The sequence below is a fragment of the Astatotilapia calliptera genome, chromosome 12 (assembly GCF_964374335.1).
Source record: "Astatotilapia calliptera chromosome 12, fAstCal68.1, whole genome shotgun sequence".
NCBI lineage: Eukaryota > Metazoa > Chordata > Actinopteri > Cichliformes > Cichlidae > Astatotilapia > Astatotilapia calliptera.
Window position 1 is genome coordinate 22,187,848 of NC_137433.1, and position 27,729 is coordinate 22,215,576.

The following is a 27,729-nucleotide window of genomic DNA, read 5'->3' on the forward strand; positions in this document are numbered from 1 at the left end:
TACATGGGTAGTAAGTGAGTGACCAATTCTTGGGCTCTGGGGGCTCACAGCTGCCCAGGTACAGGCAGGGGTCTGAGGAGACCTGCAGGAGGAGTGGGGACCATCTTATTTTGAGTGATGGTGCAGGATCCAATATATTCCCCAACATATTTTTTCAGATTAGATCACCGAAATTTCCTTTGCGGTGTTGAAGGCTGTTTTCCATTTGTTGCCCTCACGAATCCTAACCAGATGGTAAGCATTTCCAGTTTGGAAAAGATGGACGTACCCTGCAGGAGTTCAAAGGTGGAAAAAAGGAAGAGGTAGTGGAACTTGTTTTTAACTGTAATCTGGTTAAGGGTGCAGTAGTCAATACGGGGATGGAGTGTTTTGTCTCTTTTCTCAATAAAGAAAAAAACAGCAGCTAAGAGTGAAAAAGATGGGCAAATGATACCTGCTCCTGTGTTAATCTCCCAAACATGAACAGAACAGTCTAAACAGATTTAATTCCCAGTAATTCGTACAGTTCCTTTAATGTGTGAGACATGAATAATGTGCCCTGGTTAGTCATTGTCTCTTTCGGGATGCTGACTCATGAGATGATCTGAAACTGGGCCTGCACCACACTCTTTGCCAAAATGGTGCACAGCGGCAGTGCTTCGGGATATCATGTTGCATAATCCACCAGATTACACATCCGCCACTAATACAAAGCGTTGAAATGGCTCGATGAGATCCATGCCAATCCACTCAAACAAGACCTGCAGTGGCACTATGGGATGTCGCCATTCACAAACCTAACCTCCACCCTCTCTGCCTCCAGAAAAGCCACAGGTCAAACCAGGGTTTGGTTGGACCAGGGTCTGCCGTGCTGCCAAGTGATCCTCAGCAAGCGTCACAGCCAGCTCGAGGTTCACTGGCCGATAACAGCAGACCCTCTCTGCTTTTCCTGTTGGGAGCCCCTCCATCAACTGCTGCAGTGTCAGCATGTTCAGCAGCTTAACTTCCCCCTCCATTGGGCTGGGTTGCAGCCACTTGGCTGCAGCATTGTGGAGCCTCCTGATGTAGGCTAATGGACGATCCCTCAGATGAGAAGGATACAAGACACTACATCCTTCAACCAAAGACACCCAGTGAGAGCTTTGAGCCCAGTCACACCATGACAGCAAGTGTGCGTCAAGACACAAAGACTTCAGGCAAGGTGATGTTCCCTCATTTCACCCCACATTCATATTTCCTAGATAGTCCTTCAGGCACCATCAGGAGGGACAGAGAACATCTCCTTCTACTATCTGATCCCACACAGAGACAGTCAGCTCAGTCACTCAACTCACTTATTCACAGATGTATTACTCATTCACAGATTAAGCAGGAACTCCTTGGCTGGACCTGTAAAAGAGTAATACATTTAATAGATAAACTGAGAAAAGATGCAAATGTTATTTTGTTTTGTTTTTCATCTTGATCACAGTGTTGTTGTCTAGGCAAAAAATAAAAAAATTGCAGTGAGTTTGCTCAGTCAAACTAGGTCTGCTAATCAGCATCTGCTTCAGTGCTGAATCCATAACACACAATACAACAACACAAGAACTGCTCTAAAATCAGTGCCAACATGTCCAACCAGGAAAGAGGTACATATGTGCCTACCTCTCTAAAACACAAACATCCGTAAAACACGTGTAAATTCTGAGACACTGTCATGGCTTGGAGCTCTAGGTGATTTATAAATAAAAATACTGACATACATACTGACAAATACTGACATCTCAGCCAGTTCTATTGGGAGTCTTGTCAAAACTGACATCAGAAAGGTTTATATATAACAATGGGATAATCCTTTCCCAAAGGTCGAGCAACTGGTCTCCTCAGTTCAAAAAATGACTTGTCCATTTAAATCATAGGTGTCAAACTCTGGCCCGTGGGCCAAATTTGAAGCTATATATATATATATTAGCTACAGCTAATATATATATATATTGTTTAGTATTAAGCTTTGCTTGTTCCATATTCAGTTTTTCAGCAAAACTTATTTGAGTCCATAAGAAAAGAAAAGAAAAACTTTTTAATTCAAATTTATTCCTGGAGTTTTTTTTATTTGTATTTATCTTCAGAGATATGTAGTAATCCAATTTATTTATATTTTTATTTAGGGTTACTTTACGCTGTGAATGCAAGTTAAAAACAAATAAAATTAGTGGTTTTACGTACATCAGTTACGTGACGGTTCAGTAGTTTTATTGTGAAAGTATCAGGAGCAATCACATTTTGCGCATGCGCACGATATGTCGTGTTTCCGCATACGGATCGGGTAGCGCCAGGTATGGCTGAAGTTGATTTTGGGGACAGTGAGCTCTTTCAGCAGCTCGATGAGCCTGCTCCCCCGGTCACGACGCACATTCGGTTCACAGATGATGATGAAGAGCAGGACGAGAGGAGCGAGCTCCGGAGCAGGCTGGAGGAGTGCGACGATTACATCCAGAGACTCACTGAGGAGAATATCCTTGTGGCAGTTTGTTAGCACTAGCTTAAATTTGCTAGCATAGGATGCAACCAAAACACAGCCAAGAAATGACTTCTAACAGTCCTTTTTCTGCAGAATTTGTCATTTTTCTTTAATTCCCAGACCACATAAAATATTACGAAGGAAAATGAGCCTCCTGACGCGACCAAGGTAACTAGTAGACACCCAATAATGATCATTTCAAATGAAACGAAACTGTTCGCCAACCGTGATCCTGCGATGTTTTCCCTCCTCCAACACTACAGCGGCGTCACTGTTGAAGATGTTAACACCGACGGGCCTCTTCTTCAGGTCCTTTATACAAACAACATCATATCAAAGTAAGTCAGAATTCTTTATATTTTAAGTAAGTTTTTATGTATGAACGTATTTGTTGGTGAAATTATTACATCTATGGTAATGTTTAGTTTAGATCCATTCACAACATATGAATGACAATTTTTAATCACCCTGCTAGGACGTGTCGCCAGGAAATTGAAGACTGCATCTGCAGTGTGATTTTGAGGCACCATAAACCAGACGTTGAAAAGAGGTCCTCCTTTAACATCAAACCTCAGGTGTGTACCTAGAATATACAGAGCCGTGAAGAAGTTTTTTTTGTGTCTATTTGTTAGAGGTGAAAATCACCAGACTCAACATGATAGAATATTACCACAATACCTCACTCAAAATATGACATTGTTCAGATTTTTTAACATTACAATAGCACATATTGTAATTTATCACTTTTTGACATAAAAGCTGTAAAAGGCTGATGGGGTAATATTGTAAAAAAAAAAAAAAACCCAACAAAAAACATTTTGTTGCTGGTATGCTAACCCTGTCATTACAACCTACCATTAATGTTGCCATAAGACTAAGTTGGTATGCTGTCAGTCTGTCATTAAATGGGGTCAAGCTGGCAATAACATCCAGTCTGTTACTGATAATACGGCAAATACCTGTAATAAATCATTGAAAATTAAATACATGTGTCTGTCTACAAAGACAGAAAGGCACGATTAATTTTACATTTGCAAGGGGTGAGGGCGTTTTAGTTTTCTACACAGGTAAGTTTAGAAATTCTTTTTGACTTCATTATCAGAAACATAACTTTAACAATAGCATTTTGCATTTACTCAGGTTTTCATTGTCTTATAAAGTCGTTCATGATCTGAAACATGTAAATGTGACAGACAAATCTGCAAAAAAAAAAAAAAAAAAAAAACAAGTCACGAAGGGAGAAAATTCTTTTTCACAGCACTGTATATTACTATTGTAAATATTTTCAATATCACAATTAAGTTTCTGTTTAAAAATACATATTTCTCCCTCTATAAAGAATTCCGCTTTTGCTTTGGACGAAGATCCACAGATGATGTCTTCCAGTAGTGTGAGAACAACAACAGAAGCCTTTAAAGTGAGCACATGCTGTTATTTCTCATTCAAACACACTGAAAACGAGATGTGTAGGCTCACAAGTAGTAACTTATTGTGTTATGTTTTTGTTTTAGGTTGTTGGGAGTGTCTTATATTTCACTACTTTCAGTGTTGATAAACTTGGACAGCCTCTGGTAAATGAAAACCCCCAGCTGACCGATGGATGGGATGTCCCAACGTATCTTTAACATGAATAAATTAAACATTTATTGCCTATGAAGTGCTGTAGTCAGATTTATTAAGTTTTAAAAATTCACAGCTGTGTAGACAAATGGATTATAGCTTCCTGAATTGCTGCAAAGTTATCAGCAAGTCTTCAACCAAGTCATTGGAACTGATGGCCAGGAAATAGAAATGAAAGACAAAAGGTAAGACTACAAAAATTCCATAGCTTTTCCTGTTTACAACTCTTCTTTGTTTGTGTGCTGGGTGGAATTTATAATGTATAATGATTCTGTCTCTGCTCTGTTCACTGTAGACCCAAGTCTATGTGTTTCAACTGTGGTTCAAGCAGTCACCAGCTGAGAGATTGTCCCAAGGTACCATTAATGATCTGTTAATCCAGGATGAACACAAGGACAGAACATAATTTAATATAGTAATGTATTTTTTTTCTCCTAGCCTAAAGACATGGCTGCAATTAATGAGAGAAGAAAGGAGTTCAATCAGAGCAACAACCAAGCCATGCAGAGTAACCAGAGATACCATGCTGATGAAGTGGAGGAGCGGTTTGCCAAATACAAGCCTGGAGTCATGAGGCAGGACTTTTTTTTTTTTACTCTCCACACATCTTTATTTACTCACAATTTTAATTTAATTACATAATGTTGCAAAAGTGCATATTTTACAGGGTTATATATAGGGATGGGTATTGATAAGATTTTAACGATTCCGATTCCATTTTCGATTCTGTTTAACGATTCGATTCCTTATCGATTCTCTTATCGATTCTTTTTTTTTTAAAAAGGAGAACACTAAAGTCGATTAGCTTAGAACTGTGTTTTATATCTTCTCTTTGAACAAGATAGAAATTTAGGAGTAACATGGCCTTACAAACCCAACAGTGAGATCTTAAGAGATCCACAGCCTACGGCTCTTCAATGGGGTGTCACAGGGTCCCCAGGAAAAAAAATGTATATGTAAAATAATAAAATAAATATTCTCCTGTAGCAATAACAAAGTTTAACATAAATTATTCTGTAGCAATTACACAAGAATATCCAGTAATGTCCCTGCCTACAATTAAACACATTCACTTACCAAAGTGAAATCGGGGGCATCTGCTGTGGCAAATGGGTGCAAGCCTTTGACCACAAACTTAGACACTGCTGGGTGACATTCGTCTATCCTGGCCTGAAAGGAGACGCTACCGGTAGACTGCAGCGAGAACTGCCAGCATCTGAGCCAGCCTCTGTCTCTCTCATCATGGTTATCTAAATGCAACGCACAGTAATAGCAGGTTTTGTAATAAGGTAAATCGCGCTAACATAATATGCAATGCTAATTGATTAGTTACCTGCAGTATTAACGGGAGAGGACGTGGAAACGCTACCGCTGCTGCTGGGTTGAGCTTCGCTAGTCCGGAGCGGATCAAAAACACGACATTCGTTGAAAGCAATCGCGTGTTTTTTGAGCAAAATGCTTTTACATGTTCGTAGTGTTTCCTCCCTTTGATGAAATCTCTACTTTGCAAGTATTGCACGTTGCCCTGTTGTCATCCTTTCTCATAAAGTGTAACCAAACTTTTGAGCGTTTGTGCCGCTCAGGCGTCGTGTTTCCTACTGGGTAAAAGACGCTACTCAACGTGATGACGTCATTTGGGTCGACTGGAATCGATAAGGGAATCGTTTTTAAAAGTGGCAAACGATTCCAAGGAATTGAAACAGTGGGAACCGGTTCTCAACAAGAACCGGTTTTCGATACCCATCCCTAGTTATATATACGTACCTCATTTCATAAAATGAAAAAAAAGTGTTATCTGGGGACTCAATTTAAAATAAATAAAGGCTCAAAATTTGGGAATCATTAATGGGAAAAAAAATCATAAAAATGAAAAATGGTGAAGGCACAGTCTCCCTGCAAACTGACAACTGTGGGAGAGAGAAACAAAATAAGATATAAGAGGGGAAAGAATGACCCCTGTTACATTTTATTATGATTATGAATTCCCTTGGAAATGACCACTAAGTGATCTTTTTTCATCATATGGGTGAAAATTGCCCAACGTTATTGTCCTAAGGTTTATGTTTGCAACAGTACCTTTTTCAGTACTCATGTTGAAATAAGTCTGTACTTCTCAATTGAATTTTAAAAATGTATTGTATTTACAACATTTTACAACCACAGCAGCTTCCAGGTTCTTTGTCTGACAGTGTAATATTTGTTCTGTTTACATCTGTTTTTCTACCAAATTAATTACATGAAGAAGAAGCTGTCAGTGTCTCACTCAGAGTTTCTAAATCATAATCCTTGGCTTCAGCTTCTTTCATGCTGGTGGTAGACTTGCTGCAGTTAGCTGCATGTCCTTTAATACATTTGGGTTTCTGAAAGCGTAACCACACCCAAGACTGCTTTTGGCTCGCTGCTACTGCCGCCCTGTGAGCCTGTTGTTCTTGAGAGGTTGCAGTTTCAGCAACATTGGCAGTAAATGGACTTTTTCTTTTAAAGCGCTTTTCTACACTCTCTGAGCACTGAAAGCGCAACTTGCTTTATTCACCCATTCACACAAGTACTTTTTTCTAAGCTTTTCCTCGGTAAGTGCTTTCTATCTCACATTCGTACTCCAAAGGCTTCATCCGTTAGTTAGTTTATACCAAAGATATTTGGCATGTAGATCACATGGTTTTGGTCTTTATGTCACCTTAGACAAGTGTAATTTTTAGTCTTTTAATTTTTCATTTGATTTATTTACTGTGTTGTGCTGTTAAACAGTGAGGAGCTGCTGACAGCTCTGGGCATTGATGAGAACACCCTACCTCCTCTGATCTATCGCATGAGGCAGCTAGGTTACCCACCAGGTTGGCTCAAAGAGGCAGAGATGGAAAACTCTGGCTTATCACTGTATGACGGAAATGGTAAGTTTGAAAAAGAACTAAACAGCTTCACAATTTGTTTTCTTTGTTGAACAGAGTAAGTAGAAAAATAAAAGCTTCTGCAGTCTGCACAGATTATAGAGGATGTTGTTTTTTTCTCTCTTACAGCATCAAGTGATGGCACTGTAACTGACAACACTAATTCACAAAACCTCTCTTATGATGTTTCCAAACTGGTGGATTTCCCAGGTTTCAATGTAGCCGCACCACACAAAATGAAAGATGTAAGTGTTGCAGTCTGCCTTTTCAAATGTTTGACCTCCAGTACCGCCTGGTATCCAGTAAAAAGTAAATATGTGATGTACTGTTTCAAAACCATCAACATTAAATGTTGATTTGATGTCATAAAAATAAGAAGGGGGCAATGAAAGACTAGAAATATCTTGTTGAATAATTTCAACACAACACATTTTTAGGTAAATTGCAACAGATCAGTACTTGTGAAGCTAAATTTACATTCTCTAGTCTGGTTAAATCAAACTCTGCTTTGTTTCCCCCTTTGTTGCGATTTGTTTGTGTAGCCAGACATGCTTTGCATTCTGGCACACAGCAGAGTACACAAACATTTTTGATTTGATTGGGGTTTTCACTGTGTGAATATAAACCAAAACATGGGAAAAATAATAATAAATGTAAGGTTCTTTCTCAGTGTGAAATTGGAAGGAATTTGAGGTGTTTGTCATCTAAAAAAGATGATTTCAAAAAATAATTTGGTGAATCTAGAAAAAAATCGCTGCACATAGATATATGACTGAGATCCTCAGGCCAACAGACGGTTCTGCAATATCCACAGCTTTATAGTGGAGATCACTGACTGACTGAAAATGTAAACAGGACACAGAAATGACACGACTGCCACCTGTCATGTCATCTGACAACTAAAAAGGTTAAATTCTGATGAGGAGAGGGACCATCTGAGTAGTTATCAGAAAAAAAACAGCGTCCATGTTTGTATGGGTGTCAGCCCTGTGAATGCTGAAACACACACACAGGGTCAGGAGCAACATTTTTCAGCCATCTAGACAGTTGTGGAGTAAATAAAAGTCCAGGTACTAAATTGCGTTAAAACACAACTAAAAAGACCCTGAGCTGAAAGAATGGGAAAATATTTTATTTCCTCATGAATTTGTACAGTGTTTTTTTTTGTTTGTTTGTTTTTTAATTTTTAAAAAGAGCTAATTTATATTGTGGTGTATATGAGCTTCTTATGACTTTTTGACAAATGTTGCTGGCATCAACAATGATTACATATTTTTAGTTTCCAAACTTGCTATGTTGTCTTTGTGTTATTTTCAATTAAATGTGGAGTTTAAATGGTTTACAACCCATTAAAGTATGCTGGGACCTTTTTTTTGCTGTCTTTTTTATTAAGTTAAATAACACTTTTTCTTTATTTCTGTTGTATCTTCAGGAGTTCCTGCATTATGGTTCAATTCCAATGCAGAGCAGCCACATGAAGCAAAACTATGCAGCCTACCTGTCCAGCTTCTTTCCCACGGTCTGTATCCCAGCTCCCTACTGACTTCTTGCAACGGCAGCTTCTCAACTTCAACCAAATTTTTATCAGCCACCACCTTGAGCAAAATTTAGCAGATTAGTGCTCATTCTTAGAAATAAGATATAGATTAGATATTTAAGCCATTACTGTTCTCATCGAGGACAAAATCTACTGTCTTGAGGTTACTTTGCTCTGTGCAACAGTTTATGGTGTTCACATGACCCATCCTTTAAAATCTCCTTTACGCATTTTACAGCATGAATCAACACTGATCCAACTGCACAGACCTCCATTTAATCCACAGGATTTCAATATTTCTACTTAAATATGTTGCTAATGTAACCCGTTCATGCGTTACGCCTGTTGTTCTGCGTTGTGTTCTGGCGTGAAAGTAAGAGGCAGGAGACAGTACTGAGTCTTTGGCTCTTTACTGCACATCTGCAACACAGAAATATGCGTTCGATCTGTGTGTGTCATGCGACTGCCAGTACACCTCTCCTCCGGCCATGCTGAAAGGAGCTGTGACCGGGGCACACATGCACGCGCCTACGTCACCACGCAGCGCACACATGCACATGAACGCACACAGACTCGGATCACACAGGTAGGAGAGTGAGATGCAAAAATGACATATTTAATCCAAAAAAAGAAAGTGTTTTGGGTGAAATTCACAAGTATTTAACACATATGTTACACTAAGAAAGGAAAAACAAAAGTCGTGCTTTTTGGTCTTATTGCATGTTGCTCTTGCCAACAGCCTGGTGCCGCCTCCAGCAAGAGAAGACATGAATTTGACTCATCTCCACAGCTGAGGAAGAGGAGTAAATTTAGCCCGGACCGGACCCCAGACAGGAGCTCGGACATGGATATTGAATCAGGTAACCGTACATCTGGGTGTCACAGCCTGCATTCATGTTCTCCTTGAATGGTTAGATTTCCAGAGTTGGGATCCCATCCATCCAACTTCACTTTGTGTTTTTAAGTTGGAATGTAAAAACTATGGATCTTCTAAAGATGAGTAGTTCTCATTTTACTGTTGTTGAACCAACATGTTGACCTGGCTGCTGCCAGTATATCAATGCTCTATGTAAATTGTTACCAGGATTATTGCTAATTAATAACTTTTTTAACAAGAGTAGATCACAGAAACAATGTTTTGGTTTGGTATTTGTAGCTCAGTTGCACAAAAATACACAGTCAGCACTCTGTGGATGATTTTATTTTATTTCTTCTCATAGATCCAGGAACACCTCATCAAATTCACAGCTCTGATGATTTCCAGTTCCAGCCACCACTGCCTCCTGGCTCTCCTTGCTTTAGTTCTCCTCCGCCTTTACCACAGGGCACTCCTCCTGCTACACCCACCCCCCCACCTCTCCCTAAAGGTACACCTCCACTTACTCCCACCAACGGCTCTCCAGCTGTGCGAGGGCGTGACTGGGTGGTGGTTGATGAGACTGGGGAGGGAACAGAGGATGACCTGACACTGGAGGAACTGGAGGAGCAGCAGAGACTGATCTGGGCAGCTCTAGAAAATGCTGACATGGCCTCTAACAGTGACTGTGAGACACCTGCCGCACAAACTCCTGTACCAAGTTCACCAAGTGTATCCACATCTGCACACGCGGACACAGAAACTGAAGACACGGATGAAGGAATGGACTCAATAAAACCTGAAGAACCTTCCCTAAGCAAAGAAAATCAACCGGAAGTTCAAGAGGGTTTGTCATTAAGCCCGGGACCAGTCAAAGTTAAGGACGATAGCCCTCAGAGTCCCGAACCAGCCGAAATCCAGGAAAGCACCCCTCAGAGTCCCGAGCCAGTTAAAACTCAGGACAGCACCCCTCAGAGTCCCGAGCCAGTGAAAACCCAAGACAGCACCCCTCAGAGTCCCGAGCCAGTTAAAACTCAGGACAGCACCCCTCAGAGTCCCGAGCCAGTTAAAACTCAGGACAGCACCCCTCAGAGTCCCGAGCCAGTTAAAACTCAGGACAGCACCCCTCAGAGTCCCATTTCACTGTTAGTCGAGGACGGCACATTTCAGAGTCCTGAGCCAGTGAAAGCCGAAGTAGACAACCCACAGAGCCCCGAGTCAGATTTGCCTCATCTGGTGAGTGGAGACTGTACGACTCCAGGGCATCTCGACAAGATAACTGCTGTTCCGCATCGTAGCAAGTTTGCAGCTGGCATCGTTCCATTTGAAGATACACCAGAGTTCACTGAAGTTGCTGAAGCCACAGGAACATACCTTAGGATCAGAGACTTGCTTAAAAGTTCCCCACGAAGTCTGGCGAAGAAGAAGTGACAGTTTATTGCCTTGATTCAAAACACAGTATATTTTAATGGAAAGTCTTCATTTCATCTCCATTCAGCATGGTTTTTTCTATTCTGTGTAAATGCAGTCGATATGTAAAATTCAGTTAGGGAAAGCCTTTTAAAGATGCTTCAACAACTGATTTTGACCAACTAGTCTGAGATTCTTTTTCAGCACAAGTGAACTGTTTACTTCACTGTAAAATGTGTACAATGGTAATCTCTTGACCTGCATTATTTTTCATCTTGTGGTGTTTTTGTGTTATTTGTTCCACTCGAATTTCTCTAAAGTAATGGAGTAAACAATATTGTTTCTGCTCAAGTTGCTATGTCTGATTGCAGATTTCACCCCCATGGCCAAATGAAATATGCAAATTAGCCCTTTTATTGATCAAGATTTATGGACATACTTTGTCATTTTTGCTGTAAAATTGAAGAAAAAAAGTTATTCTCATGTTTCAGGAATCATTTTAATGTGCTCTTAAGCCCCAAATGTTGGAGGAATACGGTAACGTGACGCACACATGGTAACGAATAGGAGCTGATTTTCTTTTTCTGTCCATATTCAGAAAGCAGTACCTTATAAATGCCATATGCTACCATGTTACACCAAATATCCCCGTAAAGCTTGCCTTCTCTTCTCTCCCAAACTATTTGAATTTGGTCTCTAGCAAAAACGGTAATGCAGTTTCAGGAATTTAAATAGTTCTTGTAATATATGCCTGCCGGCAGCCCCATGATAGACAATGATTATATTCTTCAATGTCTGTGAAGGTTCTCAGTCGTCCTGGTCTTCAGTTCTGAAGAAGCCTTTTGGATGAGAAGTGAAATGTCTTCAAGCAGCTTAAAGAAGTCGTGATGCTCTTCTTTCAAAGCTCCTTAGACTATATTCTTCAATATTAGCTATTTTAGCAGCGCTCAGTGAAGATTCCTGTGGCACTCTGAATAGCTGATCTAATCATGTCTTTGAACCACCTTGAAAGTGAAATTTCAGCAAGTTGAAATTCAGTTAAAGTAAAATTTACTTTACCGCAAAATATGTGGCGATGCATCAGGAGTATAACAGACTGTAAACACAGTAACCAACAGGTTAGCTGTGATCCAACTCTCCCTGACACCTTGAACAGTTTCTTTGCACTCTTTGACTCATCCAGCAGCAGAGAGACTGTATCTCCCTCAGCTGGAGGAGCAGAATTATCCTCTCATCCACAGTGGTGCTTAGATAACAACCTTATCCTGAACACCAGCAAGATTAAGGAGTTCATTATGGACTGCAGGATATCCAGGAAGACAGAACAAACGCCTCTCCTTGTATACGGGGAGGGAGTAGAGCGTGTGGACAACGTCAAGTTCCTGGGTCTTCACTTAACGTGACCTGATCTGGTAGCTGAACACATCACACCTGGTGATTAAAGTCCAACTAAGGGTCTTCTTCCTCTTGAAGCTAAAATGGACCGGACTCTCTTCTTGCTGCTTGTGAACATCTACAGAGCCACAATAGAAGGCATCTGCTGTCTTAGCATGACAGTGTGGTACAACAGCTGCCCAGCACAAGATGGAAAAACTTGACCCGGGTGAAAACACTCCGCGTCCACACTAGCGTTTTCAGAGTTGTGCGTCCACATTGAAATGGCCCAAAACGCTTACGTTCCAGTCCTGCGCATACGCAAAAGCGAGTGAGAATTAAAGAATTTGAAGAAAAGCTATCTGGAGCATGTACAAACTGATATCGATCTTTTTTAGGGCTGTGGAAATTGAGAGCAATCAAAACAACTGCTGTATAATGCAGCATCGTTTTAGAAAGTCTGTGTTTTCGAGTGTCCACACTGCGACAGGACAGCTCAGTTTTGAAATGTATGTGTTTTCGAGAGCGTTTCCAAAATGCTGCGTTTTTCCTTGGGGAAAACGCCGTCTTAGTGTGGACCGAAGGCCAAAACGGAGAGAAGACGATGCGCTTTCAAACGAAAACGCATTAGTGTGAACGTAGCCTTAATTGTTTTATAGTGTTGGTTGTGTGTGTATGTATGTAAATGAATGCATAAGGTGTGAGTTAAGTTCCTCTTCTAATGAAATTTAATTAGGTGTGAACACATAATTACAAGCAATGAAAGTGTTGCACATAACTACATTTACACAGATTCAACAAGGAGCTAGAAACATTCCTCAGAAATTTTGACTCATGTTGACATCATAGCGTCACACAGTTACTGCAGATTTGTTGCACATCCGTGATGTGAATCTGCTGTTCCATCACATTCCAAAGGTGCTGTATTCGATTGAGATCTGGTGACAGTGAAGGTCATTTGAGTATAGTAAACTCAGTTTTATGTTCAAGAAAACAGTTTAAGATGATCTGAGCTTTTTCACACAGTCTGTCAACCTGCTGGAAGCAGCCATCAGAAAATGGGGACAATTTAATTACAGAGGGTTGGATATTGTCAGCAACAATACTCAGGTAGCCTTTGGATTTTAAATTAGTATTAATATCTACGACACCACAAGCAGTCTGAATCACTGATACAAGGTAAGATGACTTATAGTAGCCTCGTTGTTTTGTTGCTCACAGGAATGGCATCCAGTGTGGTCTTCTGCCACTGTTCTTCTGCTTCTACTTTCACAAACACTACTGGTCAAAAGTTTTAGAACACCCCAATTTTTCAATTTTTTAAATTTTAAATTTTTCAATTTTTTAAATTGAAAAATATGCAGTTCAATGTCTCATTGCACTCTGAAATGAAAGCAGAGTACAAATAAGCAATTGGAGTTAAAAAGAAATAATCATGGAATCAATTTGTACACAATAATGTATTCTAAAATTATGAGTCGTCAAAGTAGCCAGATTTGGCAAATATAACAGCTGAACACACCCGAGGCTTTCTTTTTACAATAGAAATCAAATATTCTTCAGAAAGTTCTTCCAATATCTGTTGTAGAGGTTCCCATGAATGTGTGTGGCACCAGCTAAATGGGGTTTAAGTCTGGAGACTGCACAAGATAAAAGTCCATTCGGGAAAGAAGGATTATGACTTGGAAAACGTATTTTAAATTCACTGAGACTTATGCAGTCAGGAAAATGTTTAAACTACAATTCTAAATAGTCACAAATCAAAAGTTAAATCATATTAAAACATGACTGACACTGCAATATTAACACAACTCAAAAACATAAGAACCCTGGGTCACCAGACCCAGTATCATGACAGTTTGTCTACTAGGAAGCTGAAGGGTAGCTCTGTATTTTTGAAGAATTACAAACAAGACTTAGTTGATGCTTAAAGCTGGTTTATTTAATTAATTTGTATCCAATTTATCAGTGTTAACATTGTGTTTGAGGTCTGATTGAAGGATTGATGTGATGGTAAGGTGTCCGCTGCTCCACTTTGAATATTGGTATGAACTTGAAACAGTGATTACTTAATGGATTTTCACCAAAATTGTGCCCACGTTCAAGACCATATTTGCTGGTTGTTGTTATTGTTTTTAAGGATTTTTCTTTTAAATTTTCACAAGAATTGCTAGTTCCCCTAGAGCAAGAGTCTCTATAACTCCAGTCCTCGAGAGCTACTCTAACATACAGACTCCTGCCCTACAGTATTTGGCCACTCCAACAATCAGAGGACTCCCTGTGAGCAAGCATTTAGCGACAGTGGGGAGAAAAAACTCCCTTCAATAGGAAGAAATCTCCGGCAGAACCAGGCTCAGGAAGGGACAGCCATCTGCCGCGACTGGTTGGGGTGGGGGGAGTGAAAAAAAAAAAAAGCCAAAGTGATAAATATTGGAGCAACTTAATTATTTTTTTGTTAAAATCTTAAGCTGTTGTTATCAGTTTTAAAGGAGTATTGGGTTTGAATTGTAGATAAGCATTTGCAGTGGATTTCTGCTGTGGATTGCCTTTTCCAACCCCTGCTTGTGGTTTTGTCACTTTTGTCTGGGGTCAAAGAAGCAATGCTGGAGACTTTTGTCTCCCTCTGCTTCTCATTTTAATGCAGGGGGAACTCTCAGGCCAGGGTCAAAAAAGGGATGCTTGAGAACCTCCGAGGGTTTGATGCGCTGGTCTGCATCCAAGGCCAACATCCGTTTACTAAAAAACTAGCTAAAATACTATGACCACCATTTTTAACGAGTTACCAATATGCGAGATGAATCAGTGAAGTCTAATTTTATTTCCTCCCCAGTTTATTGTTATCTATGGAAACTTGGAACAAAGAAGAAAAACTTTTTGGGGATTCCTAAGTCAAAATTCCAATTAATTATTTTAAAGTGTCTACTTAAAAACTAAAAAAATTTAAGTTATCTTATTATTTTTTAAACAATTCCATAGTACGTCACTTTTTTACACATGGATGGCAAAAAAGACTATTTTCAGTGCTTCTTTAATCTATCGTTCAGTCTTCGAAGCAATGGAGTGCTCCATCTTTCTGCACATATCATCTTTGGTCAGCTCCCGCCCCTGACGTTTCCCTCAGCCGTTGGACAGACTGCACGCACGCTGGGCTGTGCCTGCCTCCCCGTGTGTGAGTCGAACGTAGTTCTAAAAGTCATCGAGGTTCTGTACTTAGCTTGCTAGCTGTGTTATTTTTTTCCCCTCGGACGACGAAGTCTGTACATAAACACATCAGGTCAGTACTTCCTCATCCCGTTTCCGCATATTTTCTGGTCCAACAGCGGCTGATAAACACGCGTGAAAGTTGTTCAGGTGTTGTTCAGACGTTACTTGAGGTGAGGTGTTAGTTTAGCTCACTAGCTAACCAGCCCATATTGCTTGTGGTCTTAACCACCGGCTCGCTGAACCGCTTTGGGCCTCGCTGCTAGCGTTACTTAGCAACTGATCACATCTCCCCCCCCCCCGACCGGGATCCATTTAAGCCGAAGAGGTGACCAGGCACCTGAGCGCCACAACACTATACGAACATTCATTCGATACAGATGATTTTAGCTAACAATTACGTGTGCTGAGTGAATTTGTAGCAGCAGTGTGCCCTGCTGGAGCGCCGGTGACATTGCGGAGACTTTTGGACTTGTGGAATTTGCCTTTCAGTTTCTTAGCTTATGACACCTTTTTCTTTTGGGGGGCTATGTGGGAGGTTTGGACGTGGACGTGTTGAACCTGTGTAGCGCTAATGTCTCCCATTCTGAGCGGAGAAGAGCTACCATTCAGCTAGCTGGTAAGGTGAGTTAGCTGACAGGACATTTTTAGAGCAGCGTTACCAGATGTGCCACCTCATCGACAGCTCCTCGGTCCGCTAGCCACTGGTAGGCAGAGGTGACAAGTCGAGTGTCGCTTACAGGCAAATTCGCTGACCTGACACAAAGATAACTGGGTTTACAGCTCAGCCACAGTGTGCAGTGTGTCAGTGAAGCTGCATTGAGAGGCAAGGGGCTCGTGAATGCTATCTTTTTAACTGTAATGTTTGCAGTGCTGTAAGAACACATTAAAGAGGTAGGAAGTCTGTTTTTGGTCATTCCAGGCCTTATTTATGTCTATTCACATTGGTATGAGCCAGAATCTTTGTAGGACAGGGATGTGTCTGTAAAATGGCAGCAAGGTGAGGGTTGTTAAATTCAAAACAAGTGAAGTTCGAGGACACAGGATGCTTTTGGCTCTTATTCTGTACCTTTGAGGCTTTTTTTGCCTACGTTTGTCAGTGCTAACAGGGGCCTGAATAATCCTCCCTGCAGATGTTTCCTCAAATAGGAAGAGCCAGAGCTTGACTTGGCCTTGAGATGACCAAAGCAGGAGAGAGAATGTGCAAGTCATGTCAGATAATGCACACATCTGAAGATGTAAAGGTGTTAGTTTATTGCTTATGGATGCAACGAAATGCACCCTACTTGGTCTTTGTTTGGGGCAGGAGTTTAAAAGGATACCTTGGCAGCTCAAATAGTGGAAATGGGCCTGATTTAGTAGTGAAGTCTCTGGCTAATATTAATCTTGTGGAAGACCATGTGGACTTGTGTAACCATTAACTCCTTCCAACTAGTAGTGAATATACTGAAGAATTTTAAGAACTTCTGTCTGGACGTTAATTTGTTTTCATCCTGTTTTGTGTGGTGGGGGACAGTTAAATCATTTGTCAGAGCCATAACACTCATATCCAATACTTTAATGGACACTGAGCATGCAAATGTATGCAGTTGTGAAAATGGAAGTCATCTATGTTAATGGAGGTCTCTGAGAAGTCTCACTTCTGCTTTACAAGCTACTGTCTACCTGTTTCTGTTTGTTTATTTACACCAGGGGAGAGAAAATCATACTACATGTGATATAATGTGAATCTAGTTAAGAATTATACTTTTTTTTGCATGCATCAGTGTATTAAATCTCTTTAACTTTTGCAAAGCTTGAGTATTTGGTGTTTTCCCCAAGCTACAGATTAGACTGAGTCAGTGGCAAAAGATTAACATTACTGCTGTGGGAAATTCTTCACCGTGAGAGGATCATGTTCAGCTCACAGCCTCAGCTCACCAATCAGAGCTGTAACATCCTCTGGTCAAGCTCATGTGATATTTGTACTAGAGCTTTGTGGTTTTTCTGATAGAACTAACCTTTTGCTTTTAAAACTCTCTGCACAATGAATGTAACCTCTGCGTATTGTACCACGCGTTCATGGGTCAATCAGACTAGAAAGTGCAGTCTTGCATAGACGTCTTCAGCTATAATGGCTATGGCTTCCCTGTTTTGCCTATTTTTGACCTGAGGGCTTGAGTCAGTCGTCACTCAAAGACACAGCGGGATAAAACTGGAGCACTGCTTTCAAACTGGGTCATGTCTGCTGATGGCCACCTTTCACTCTCTGCTGAGAAATATCTTGGAGGCTGCGTGAGAGCTTCCTTTCTTAAGTTGTTTAGGTAAACCTGTGTAGTGCAGCTCTTAGGCCCTTTCAGGAATGAAAGTAATGTTTGTGTGCTGCTGTTGAACATTTAATTTCTTTACTTTGAAGACGAGCGTCTTGCCTGACTCAGAAGAGATTCACGTCATAGTTTGTTTTGAAGTGAAAAACTTTTAACGCTCTCAGGAATTCGATACATGCACAGCTTGTTTCATTGTCCTGGGACGTTTCAGACGTTTGCAGTCAATGATTACAGGAATAGCTACATATAATAAAATCATTTTCTTGACATTGTTCAAGTCCTTGAGCTCCTTGTTTTCACTCATAACGTGACAAGGTAAAGCCCAAGTACAGAATTAAGTGTCAGTACACTAAATGAAAACCCTTGTTTGTATACTGGTAGAATTTCATTATAAACAAATTTCTTTGCAGATTACATACAAAAATTGTTGTGATAATTCCATACTTGTACAAACAGTGTCTCGGCTTGATGGGGACATATGCAGGGTCTTTCCCTGCCTAAGTGCATGTTAAAGGTCAGCAGATGTATAAAACATTATGATTATGATTCCACAGTCTTTGCTTCAAGTAAGTGACAGACAATTTCTGTTAAAATGGAGCGTTCAACCATTCGGCTTGTGTGCTTAGGTAATCTGACAAACAGGATAATCTGCTGCCTGTGGTCGTGTTTCTGCAGTAATCCAGTTTTATAAAAAGCTGCCAGCCAAGCCTTACATGTTGTTTGATGTCAGAATGATAGATTGAGAGAGACCCTCTGTGACACAGTCTGTGCTCTGTGGTCAAGGTCACACATTATCAGACGTTCAGATGGCACTACCACAGACTGCACGTTGGTCAGGCTGTGAAGGGGTATTTTTAGATCTGTGATGTCGTGTATGCCGAGGAACTTGTTGTCATAACAAAATACCTCCATTAACACAGCACTAAAAACAAAGTCTACAGATCATGGCTTGCAACAGGTGCACTGTTGTTTATTAGTTTAGTTAAATAAATTAAATCAATTATTTAAATAAATTATTTTTGTCAAAGACAATAAGAGTTAAAGGCAGAGGATATTGGCAGAAGGGTTATTGACCAATGAGTAAAAATACTTTAGTAAAGGTTCACAAAATCAAGTAATGTTACTTGTTTTGTTTTTCCCTCTCTCTATCAACAGGGTCCTTTTTGCAAGAAGCGCTTTTTCTCCCTTCTCCCTTTTCCTCATTTTTTTTCTTTTTTTTTTCCTTTTTTTGTTTATTAAATTTTGGTGCGGAGAGAGAAAAAGCATTGCAATCACAGAGCAGCAGGCAGTGGTTTTGATGGTCTGGGGTCAGTCTGTATCCAGGGACGAACACAAGCCTTGTGGTTCAGATCACAGGAGGAAACATGAGCACAGCCAAGCCCAGTGGCATAAAAGTGCCTAGCAAGATAGCTCGGCCACCTGGAACAGGAGCCCCCAAGACCAACCCCAGCACAGGTAGGAATACATGTCGAAACTCATCAGCTGAGTAGCATTTGAATGCAGGTATAGCCTTATTTAAAACAATGTACATGTTTGGTGTTTTGTTTTTTTTGTGTGTGTGTGTGTGTGTGTGTGTGTGTGTTTTGTTTTTAAACTTACAATAAACATGAAAATTGATTCTTGACTAAATAATTAGTATATTCTTAATGCAAGATTTCCCTTTGATACCCCGTTAAGCAGCAAGACTTAAACAGATGACAGTACATTTATAGTGTTATATAAATATAAAAATTTGTTAATGCCATAACCGCATGAACGCAGCAATCTCTGTTAGCGAGTTAACGCGGATTGCGGAGCTGCAAGACTTCAACGCCGTTAGCGCAGGTAGCTTGTTAATGCGTGCAGCCCCATGCATGAGGCGATCCGCGCTAACTCGCTAACGGAGATTTGCTGCGTTAATGCGGTTATGGCGTTAACGTCATTTTAACGAGACTAACGCTGACAGCACTAATAAAAAAAATATATATATATATATATATATATATATATATATATACAAGGGGTGTGCTGTGTTTGCTCTGCATTTGTGACGTGGCTCTGTGATTCAAATTAATAACTTACTACTCTCCCTCTCACCAAAATGCAGCTAAAACTGCTGTTGCAGACAAATCGGCTGCAAGTGCCAGCTCTGGAGAGTCAGGGAATGTGGAGGAGAGCTTCCAGATTGGGGATCGAGTTTGGGTGAATGGAAATAAGCCGGGCTACATACAGTTTTTGGGAGAAACGCAGTTTGCCCCAGGACAGTGGGCGGGAATTGTTCTAGATGAGCCAATTGGGAAGAACGATGGGTCAGTAGCAGGCGTTCGATACTTTCAGTGTGAAGCCCTGCGAGGGATTTTTACCCGCCCCTCCAAGTTGTCTCGCACAGAAGAAGAGGCTAATGGAACTCAGACGGCACCGACGTCCCGCGCAGCATCACCCACTCCCTCAGTCGGAAGCGTAGCCACAAAAACAGCACTGCCTTCAAGTACCGCGACAGCCAAGAAGGCCTCAACAGCAACAACACCAGCTACCCCATCTTCCAACCTTGCAAGGACAAACAGTGAATCTGTCTCCAACCTCTCAGAGACTGGATCGGTCAAGAAGGGGGAACGGGAACTGAAGATTGGTGACCGTGTGTTGGTAAAGTTTCTATAAGTAGAAAAAAAAAGTTGCCTACAGTTTTCTTCCCTGAACATTTCAGCAAAGCTACAAATATCTGAAGGTTCTCCCTTTTGTGTTTTAGCAATGTCAGCAGGGCCTTGAGAATCACATGACTCACGAAGCCCTCCTCCAGTTTTTAGGAAGCTAACAAATGAAATATGGTTGCTTTCACTTGTACTTTGAACCATTCACTTCTGAGTCAGTGAAGTAGTTTTAGTAACGTAGTACAGTCACTCAGGTCTGCTTATAGATGTTGAGTGCATTGCTTCCTCCTTATGAATTCCTTTTTTTCCCCGCACAATCACGAGGATGTGTAGCACATTAAGTAAAGAGGAAGTGTTACTCATGCCTGTTGGGCAGCAGAGGAAATATGCTCACCATTACCACATTTAGTAAACTTCCAAACTATGCTTTTAAAATAATTTAGAAATTATTTTATAAATAATTTATTATTATTAAACATTATTTTATAAATGATAAAAAATAAAATGTAATAAACACACACATACCCCACAATTCTGGCATGTTTGCATCTGTGGCTTTTATGGAATTATTTCCCTTGGGATTTATTACCAGGCAAAGCTGATTACTTTTTAGTCCCCTCTCATCTGTTAAGAGAATTAAATGTTGGCTAATCTTTGGTGTATTTCCTCTTAGGTTGGTGGTACAAAGGCAGGAGTGGTACGCTTCCTTGGAGAAACAGACTTTGCCAAAGGCGAGTGGTGTGGCGTGGAATTGGACGAGCCCCTAGGAAAGAATGATGGGGCAGTGGCAGGCACAAGGTACAGAAGCCACAAGATCTATAAACAAGTTGTGTGTAAACTCAACCACACTCCTCCTTTTATTGAACACTTTTATTATTGTGGTTGTATTCAGATATTTTCAGTGCCAACCCAAGTATGGCTTATTTGCTCCAGTGCACAAAGTCACACGCATTGGCTTTCCTTCCACTACGCCTGCCAAAGCAAAAACAACCGTTCGGAAAGTGGTGGCCACACCGGCAGGGCTGAAGAGGAGCCCCAGTGCCTCATCCATCAGTACCATGAGCTCTGTGGCATCTTCTGTTAGTGCTAAGCCGAGCCGCACAGGCCTGGTGAGACACACTTATAAAAAAAACAAAGAACAACAACAGTGTATTACCTGTGGCATTATGGTGAGAGACACGCAGCAGTATGAACATGGTACCTGTCTCTCTTTCTACAGCTGACAGAGACATCCTCAAGGTATAATCGAAAGATTTCAGGCACCACAGCCCTGCAAGAGGCACTGAAGGAAAAGCAACAGCATATTGAGCAGCTCATGGCTGAGAGGGACATGGAGAGGGCAGAAGTTGCCAAGGCCACAAGCCATGTTGGAGAAATGGAGCAAGAAATTACCCTGCTAAGGGATGAGCATGAGCAGGTCAGCTCAGTCACTGAGCCTGAACCACAGTTAGTTTAGTATGTATTAATTTTATCTCTTTTAAATGTTTGTCTGTGATTTTGACAGATGGAGGCAAAGATGGATCAGTTGCGTGCCTTGGTAGAAGCTGCAGACAAAGACAAGGTGGAGCTGCTGAATCAGCTTGAGGAGGAGCGTAGGTGAGTGTGGGACTAGTTAAAGATGCTCATGAGAGTAAATTAGGTCCTCTAGTTTCAATGTTGTGAGACACTGAAAGTGGGGTGAGAGCTTTGCTCCCAGTACTGTTGTTTTACAGTCATAAGGTAATAAATTTGTTGTTGGCATCGCTCTTGATCACTGCAGTTTAGAGGTGGCTTGTGCCTCAGAGGAGTAAATATGTTTCTGTTAAATAGGAAGGTGGAGGATCTTCAGTTTCGTGTTGAGGAAGTTTCCATTACCAAAGGAGACCTGGAGGTAAATACACAGCACGGATACACACCGCTGACTTCATATCTAAATTTACACTTCAGACGCAGTGGGCTGCCCCATTCACCGTGCCCGAAATTCCAGTTTACATAAACCCACATAATAAAGGGATTTAAAATGTTGGTAAAGCTAGCAAAATTGGAGTAGCTACTCCAAGGTCCAGTTTGGTAAATTTTGAATTTCAAATAAAACAAATCTTCTCAACTAGAGTCCTATAATAGAATATGGAGCATAATATATCTACTTTAATCTTACATGAGATTCACACAAGTACAGTCAAGTCAATACAATGTTTGCATTTAAACCTGCCCCCATTTCCATTAAATCACCAAATCTGACATCTCGATTTTGAAAGTGTTAGTTTTATGTAACCCCCAATTTAATGCAGACAGATAAATTATGTCATGATCTGTTTACCATTTGTTACTGGGTTGTTGTTTTTTTTTTTTTTAGCAACTTGCATCCCAAGTTGCAATATTGAGAGTGCAGTAGCTCAGTAGTATGTGTTTCTTTTCTAATTAAAGAATTTATTTATTCCACAGTGTTGCACAGGAAACCACCTCTGTTACTCTGAAGGCATCCTAGCTCAAAATAGATGTTTTAAACTGTGGGCTACAGGGTTAGAAACTCAATTTTCCTTCTCTTTAAATGTGTGTACTAACAGTTAAAGCAGCAGATATTCATAAATAATTTTGTGTAGTTAAAAAAAAAAAATATGACCACCAAACTAAAAAATAATGTGTTAACTTCAAGCTGTTGAAGGTGTACTAATGTTGAGCTGTAACCCTCAGTAACCCTCCTTGTTCAGTGACGCGGTCTTATTGCTTCTTCTTCCTTCCCATGTTCGTCTTTCATGTTGGTCCAGTGCTCAGCATGGAACCACTGGAAATGCCCCCTTGTCTTTTCACTACCCAGTCACAGTCCTAATTTCTGAGCCTGCCCACTGCAACCAGGGAGGAATAACACCTATGATAAGAGTTAAAATGTAATTTAATATATGTGTTTTCAGTTTTCTAATAAAACCGGTCCAACATCCATACCACTGACTGGATATGGTGTATCAGATTGTTAAATATTAGTTTAGTTTATCCATTGTATTCAATGAAGACCTGGGATAAACCATGGTCTACATACATTTAAAACTGGTGCTATTCCAATTTTCCAAACAGACCCTGTTTTTAACTTTTATTGTGTTTACATAAGATTAGAAGCAGAGCGTTTTTCTAAGTAATGCTTTATTAAGCTTCCATAAAAATCTGTACTTGTAGCACCAAAATACAGAGAAAGCCAGTGAGATCCTTTCTATTTCTTGAGCCTAAAATGTTTCTGTTACTGATTGATATCTGTTAAGTTGGTCACAAGTCTTGCACACGGTGGTCTGATAACGGCTGGTTTTTCACAACACTAAATATTTAAAGTGTGGACAGTGGCCTCATCACCAAAGAGAGAAAGCAGTGTAGGTATTGACAACACTAATTGCTGTATATAGAAAACCACAATAATAAATGTCTTTATATTGACTTCGTCTGGTAAAATCGGACATCTTCTGTATATTAACATGCACCAACTTTGTGTTAGTGACACACAGGGATCAGGAAACTCCCAGTACTGCCTTCTCTCCACACCGTGGTGAAGTCATGTTAACTTGATTTTACTTGCTGGCTTGGCACACAGTATCAAATTTTCTGTGTATCATAACAGTCTGTGTGATTTGTTTACCAGGTGACTTTTTTTTTTGCATGGTTACTTCTAAACTGCTTCCATCAACATACTCATCCTGCACATCCATACTACATGCCCCCGTCGTCCGCTGCTTGTTGTTTTTTTTTTTCTTTTTTCTTTTCCCCCCCACTGTTTCTTTGAAAAAAATCCCTATTTGCAGCTGTTTATGGCACAGCCTGAAAGTTCTGCATGGGGGTGTTTTCTCATTTCCACTCATCCATCACTATCCACACCCACCCAGTGTCCTTGCCTCAACCCTTCAAATACTCACTTGCGCACACACACACACACACACACACACACACACACACACACACACACACACACACACACACACACACACACACTTTCACTGTCATCCCTATCCAACCCCTCCTTCCTTTCTCCTGTCTCCCTCCCTCTCTGTCTGCGTTGGGCTGGCATGTGATGGTGGCACTGGTGTGTTTTCTTCCTCTCCCCCTTGTTTACTAACAGACGCAGACCAGACTGGAGCATGCCCACATTAAGGAGCTTGAACAGAGCCTGCTCTTTGAAAAGACCAAAGCTGAGAAACTCCAAAGAGAGTTAGAAGACACTAGGGTAATGAATTCTGCTCTGCAGCGTGTTGCGTTGGGAAAAAGGCCCGTAGCCAAAAAATGTGCAGCAGTAACTGGACTCTTGCTGTATATGGGCTTGTGGTAAATGTACCCTACAGATGCATTTTTTCAGCTTTACATAAAACTAATAACCCTGATCTTAAAAACCAGATTAAATCATATACTAAAATATTAAACATCTTTGGTATGTTTAAAATCCTAAATTAGTCTGCCCTGCTTACAGTTTGCAAATTAAATGTCAAAAGTATTAGTTTCTTTTGTCACACTTTATCAGATATTAAATTATCTCAAATTCACACTGGTCCACTCAAAATCTTTTTATATTGAAAATATGGAGGTTTTGACCTCCAAAACAATAACCATGTGGATCTGACAGAGAGACACATGTTTACCTATATTTCCAGCAGATGGTTTTGTGATATCACTGCTTAACCAGACAGACAAACTCCTCCCCAGCTTGTACCAAGCTAATCATTTTCCCAGTTATCCTATACTCTCCTTTCCCGGTCCTTCCTGACATCCATTTGTCCCGCTTATTTGGTGTCCCTGCGTTTTGCTAGTTTAAAACCGTATCCACCTCCCAGACCAGTCCACCTACAGTGTTACAGTCACAGTAAATGTATAGTTTTGAGGAGGATTAGGCCTGTAGGTTTAAAACTGCACTATGTTAACACAAAAAAAAAAAAAAATTTTGTACCAGAGCTTGAATGGTGTAAAAGCACTATAAAATATCAGGACTACCTGAGATGTTTTTAGTTTGTGTGTCTGATAAATCACGACGTCAGTGAGGACACTTTCTAGTCTAATACTTGGTGGAAAATCTCTTGCACACTGCTGTAGCTCCATACATGCTTTCAGTGTTCACTTCCATTATTTGGATCATACCGTTTATAACCACAAGAGGTCAGTATAATGATTTATTTTCAACATCAAATGTTTTGTATCCTTCTCATTTTAAAAAAAAGCAAATTGAGGAAAAAATCTCACCCAGTAATCACTTTAAATTTCTTTAACAATTAGTTTTTCATATATTTAGCAAAAGTTAGTTATTAAATAATCTTATTAATCCTTTGTTTGTTTGTTTTTAATGTACTAAGATATTTAGTAGGCTAGTTTGAGATACAATTTTAAATAAAGATTTCCCGCTTTTAAAGGTTGCTACTGTGTCAGAAAGATCCCGTATTATGGAACTTGAGAGGGACCTTGCACTTCGAACAAGAGAGGTGGCTGACCTGCAGCTGCGTCTTGGGGTCCAGCAGGGCTCTGAGGACTCAAACTCCACTCTTTCTCCCCTCCTGGAAGAAATAAACTCTCTGAGGGATCAGTTGGCTTCTCAGGAAACTAGTCATCAAGAAGAGCTAGGTAAATACAAGGAGAAGCTAGAAGCTCAAGAAAAAATCCACAGTGATGCAGTTGCTCAGCTTCAGGCTACATCTGTGAGGCTCTCTGGTGACAAAGAGCAGCTGCAGATGCGCTTAAGTCAGGCAGAGAAGGAGAATGCTGACGCTGTTGAACTGTGGCGTTCAAAGTTGGAGGCTGCCGTTGCCTCTCACCAGCAAGCCATGGAAGAGCTGAAGGTGTCCTTCAGCAAAGGTGCAGGTGCTCAGACAGAAGAACTTGTAGAAACCAAAAGTGCACTTGAGAAGCTGAAGTTGGAGCACAAGTCAGCTCTGGAGGAGGCCGACGCCAAACACAAAGCTGAAGCCACGGCATGGACTCAGGAGTTGAAGGCGCTGAAGGCACAGGTGCTGTCTCTGACTGAGGACAAAGAGCGACTGGAGGAGTCACTTCGGTCCAGTGTTGAAAAAACAGAAGAACAGCACCTGGTGGAGATGGAAGATGTTCTTGGAAAGCTTCATGCTGCTGAACTTAGGGTAAAGGAGCTTGAGGAGAAGGAAGTGACGCTAGCACAACAGGCTCAAGACAAGGATGGAGAAACCAAAGAACAGATGGCGGAAATGGTGGCTCTGCGGAGCAAAGTAGCACAAAGTAACCAGGAGCTTGTAGCTCTGAAAGCTCAGCTAGAGGAGGTACAGAGCCAAGGAGACAAGCAGGGTGCCAAGGTGGGTTCTTGGTAACTTCATGATCAATAAATGCTCCCTTTTTGTTATGTGCCATATTTTTCTCCTGGTGATGTGATTATCCTTGACTTGGTGTACCATTTTCATAAAATCATTGCTTTTTGTTTGTTATGCATTTCATTGCATTTTATATGTTAAAGGTTGCTGAATTAAACTCTCAGTTGGAGGGCAAACAGCAGGAAGTCCTTTCTTTACAGCAGAGTCTGAATACTGTAAAGCAGGAGAAGGATACCCTGGAACAAGAACTTGGAGACCTGGTGAGAACTGTGACTTAATTTTTGGGTTTGGAGATATTCTCCCCAAATTGTACCTCCCTTTTCCCCACAGTTTACCTTTATCTTATTTCTCTGCTGCAGTTTTTTTTTTTTTTGATATTTATTATTGTCACACAACAAATCTGCATATATATCTGCAGTAAGCTAGTGTCAGCTAATATTTACTGATCCAGTGGGTTGATCTCAGTATTGAACGCAGTTAAAACATTACATATTGGCAGTTTGTCTACCGTAGAAGTGTCATATAAAAAAACGTTTCCTAAACTTTGCTGACAGAAACAAAAGGTGGCTGAAAGCACAGAGGAGCAGACTACATCATCAAAAACTATGCAAGGTAATCTGAGTCACTCTGTGTTGAGTTACCGAAATGTTTTCACATCCCATTTTCCTGTCATCTGCTGTCATTCTACGTTTTTAATGTGCAAAATCTTCTAGTATCAGTATAATTCTTTTGTTTGTATGATTTTTGTTTTGTTTTTGTAGAAACACTTGAGAAACTGAGTAAGAAAGAAGAGGAGTACACATCCTTGGCCCAAGAATCAGAGTCATTAAAAAGTCAGCTTGCTGGTAAGATCATTATCATTTCATTGATCGGTCTTTAAATATTGTGTGTGTGTGTGTGTGTGTGTGTGTACATTTTTTGTTTTAACAAAGTCATCTTTTTTTATGTTTTTACAGGGCTGGAGAGGAAGTTAAAGGCTTCAGATGAAAAGAACGAGCAGCTTTCAAAAGACAAAAACAAGCTGGAAAATGATATCTCTGATATGATGAAGGCATCAGGTGATAGTTCTGTACAGCTGACCAAAATGAATGAAGAACTCATACAGAAAGAAAGGTACCACACTTTAATTTTCCATCATTAAATATGACCT

General features: G+C 40.5%; 2 protein-coding genes across 7 annotated transcripts in view; both read left to right on the forward strand.

Moving 5' to 3' along the window:
- The first annotated feature begins 2,256 nt into the window (after positions 1-2,256).
- On the forward strand, positions 2,257-11,144 carry zcchc8 (zinc finger, CCHC domain containing 8). Its single transcript, XM_026188364.2, has 14 exons — positions 2,257-2,474; positions 2,608-2,650; positions 2,746-2,820; positions 2,958-3,057; positions 3,822-3,899; positions 3,994-4,097; positions 4,222-4,287; positions 4,398-4,458; positions 4,541-4,677; positions 6,851-6,993; positions 7,120-7,235; positions 8,423-8,509; positions 9,267-9,387; positions 9,748-11,144. The coding sequence occupies exons 1-14, from the start codon at positions 2,300-2,302 to the stop codon at positions 10,812-10,814; spliced, it is 2,373 nt and encodes a 790-aa protein (XP_026044149.2). The 5' UTR covers positions 2,257-2,299; the 3' UTR covers positions 10,815-11,144.
- Positions 11,145-15,302: 4,158 nt separating this feature from the next.
- clip1a (CAP-GLY domain containing linker protein 1a) overlaps positions 15,303-27,729 on the forward strand; it is a 29,264-nt gene continuing 16,837 nt past the window's right edge. For 4 of the 6 annotated variants that reach the window (XM_026186504.2, XM_080309207.1, XM_080309209.1 and 1 more), the window contains exons 1-14: positions 15,303-15,441; positions 18,830-19,129; positions 19,761-20,296; positions 20,975-21,099; positions 21,194-21,410; positions 21,521-21,718; positions 21,806-21,897; positions 22,111-22,171; positions 24,380-24,484; positions 25,656-26,564; positions 26,723-26,839; positions 27,134-27,191; positions 27,341-27,424; positions 27,536-27,692. In XM_026186504.2, the coding sequence (XP_026042289.2) occupies positions 19,039-19,129; positions 19,761-20,296; positions 20,975-21,099; positions 21,194-21,410; positions 21,521-21,718; positions 21,806-21,897; positions 22,111-22,171; positions 24,380-24,484; positions 25,656-26,564; positions 26,723-26,839; positions 27,134-27,191; positions 27,341-27,424; positions 27,536-27,692 (2,750 nt within the window). In that variant the 5' untranslated portion in view covers positions 15,303-15,441; positions 18,830-19,038. Of the gene's footprint in view, positions 15,442-15,667; positions 15,993-18,829; positions 19,130-19,760; positions 20,297-20,974; positions 21,100-21,193; positions 21,411-21,520; positions 21,719-21,805; positions 21,898-22,110; positions 22,172-24,379; positions 24,485-25,655; positions 26,565-26,722; positions 26,840-27,133; positions 27,192-27,340; positions 27,425-27,535; positions 27,693-27,729 lie in introns of those variants that run through there. The other 2 variants (XM_080309206.1, XM_080309208.1) reach the window with 2 other exon arrangements.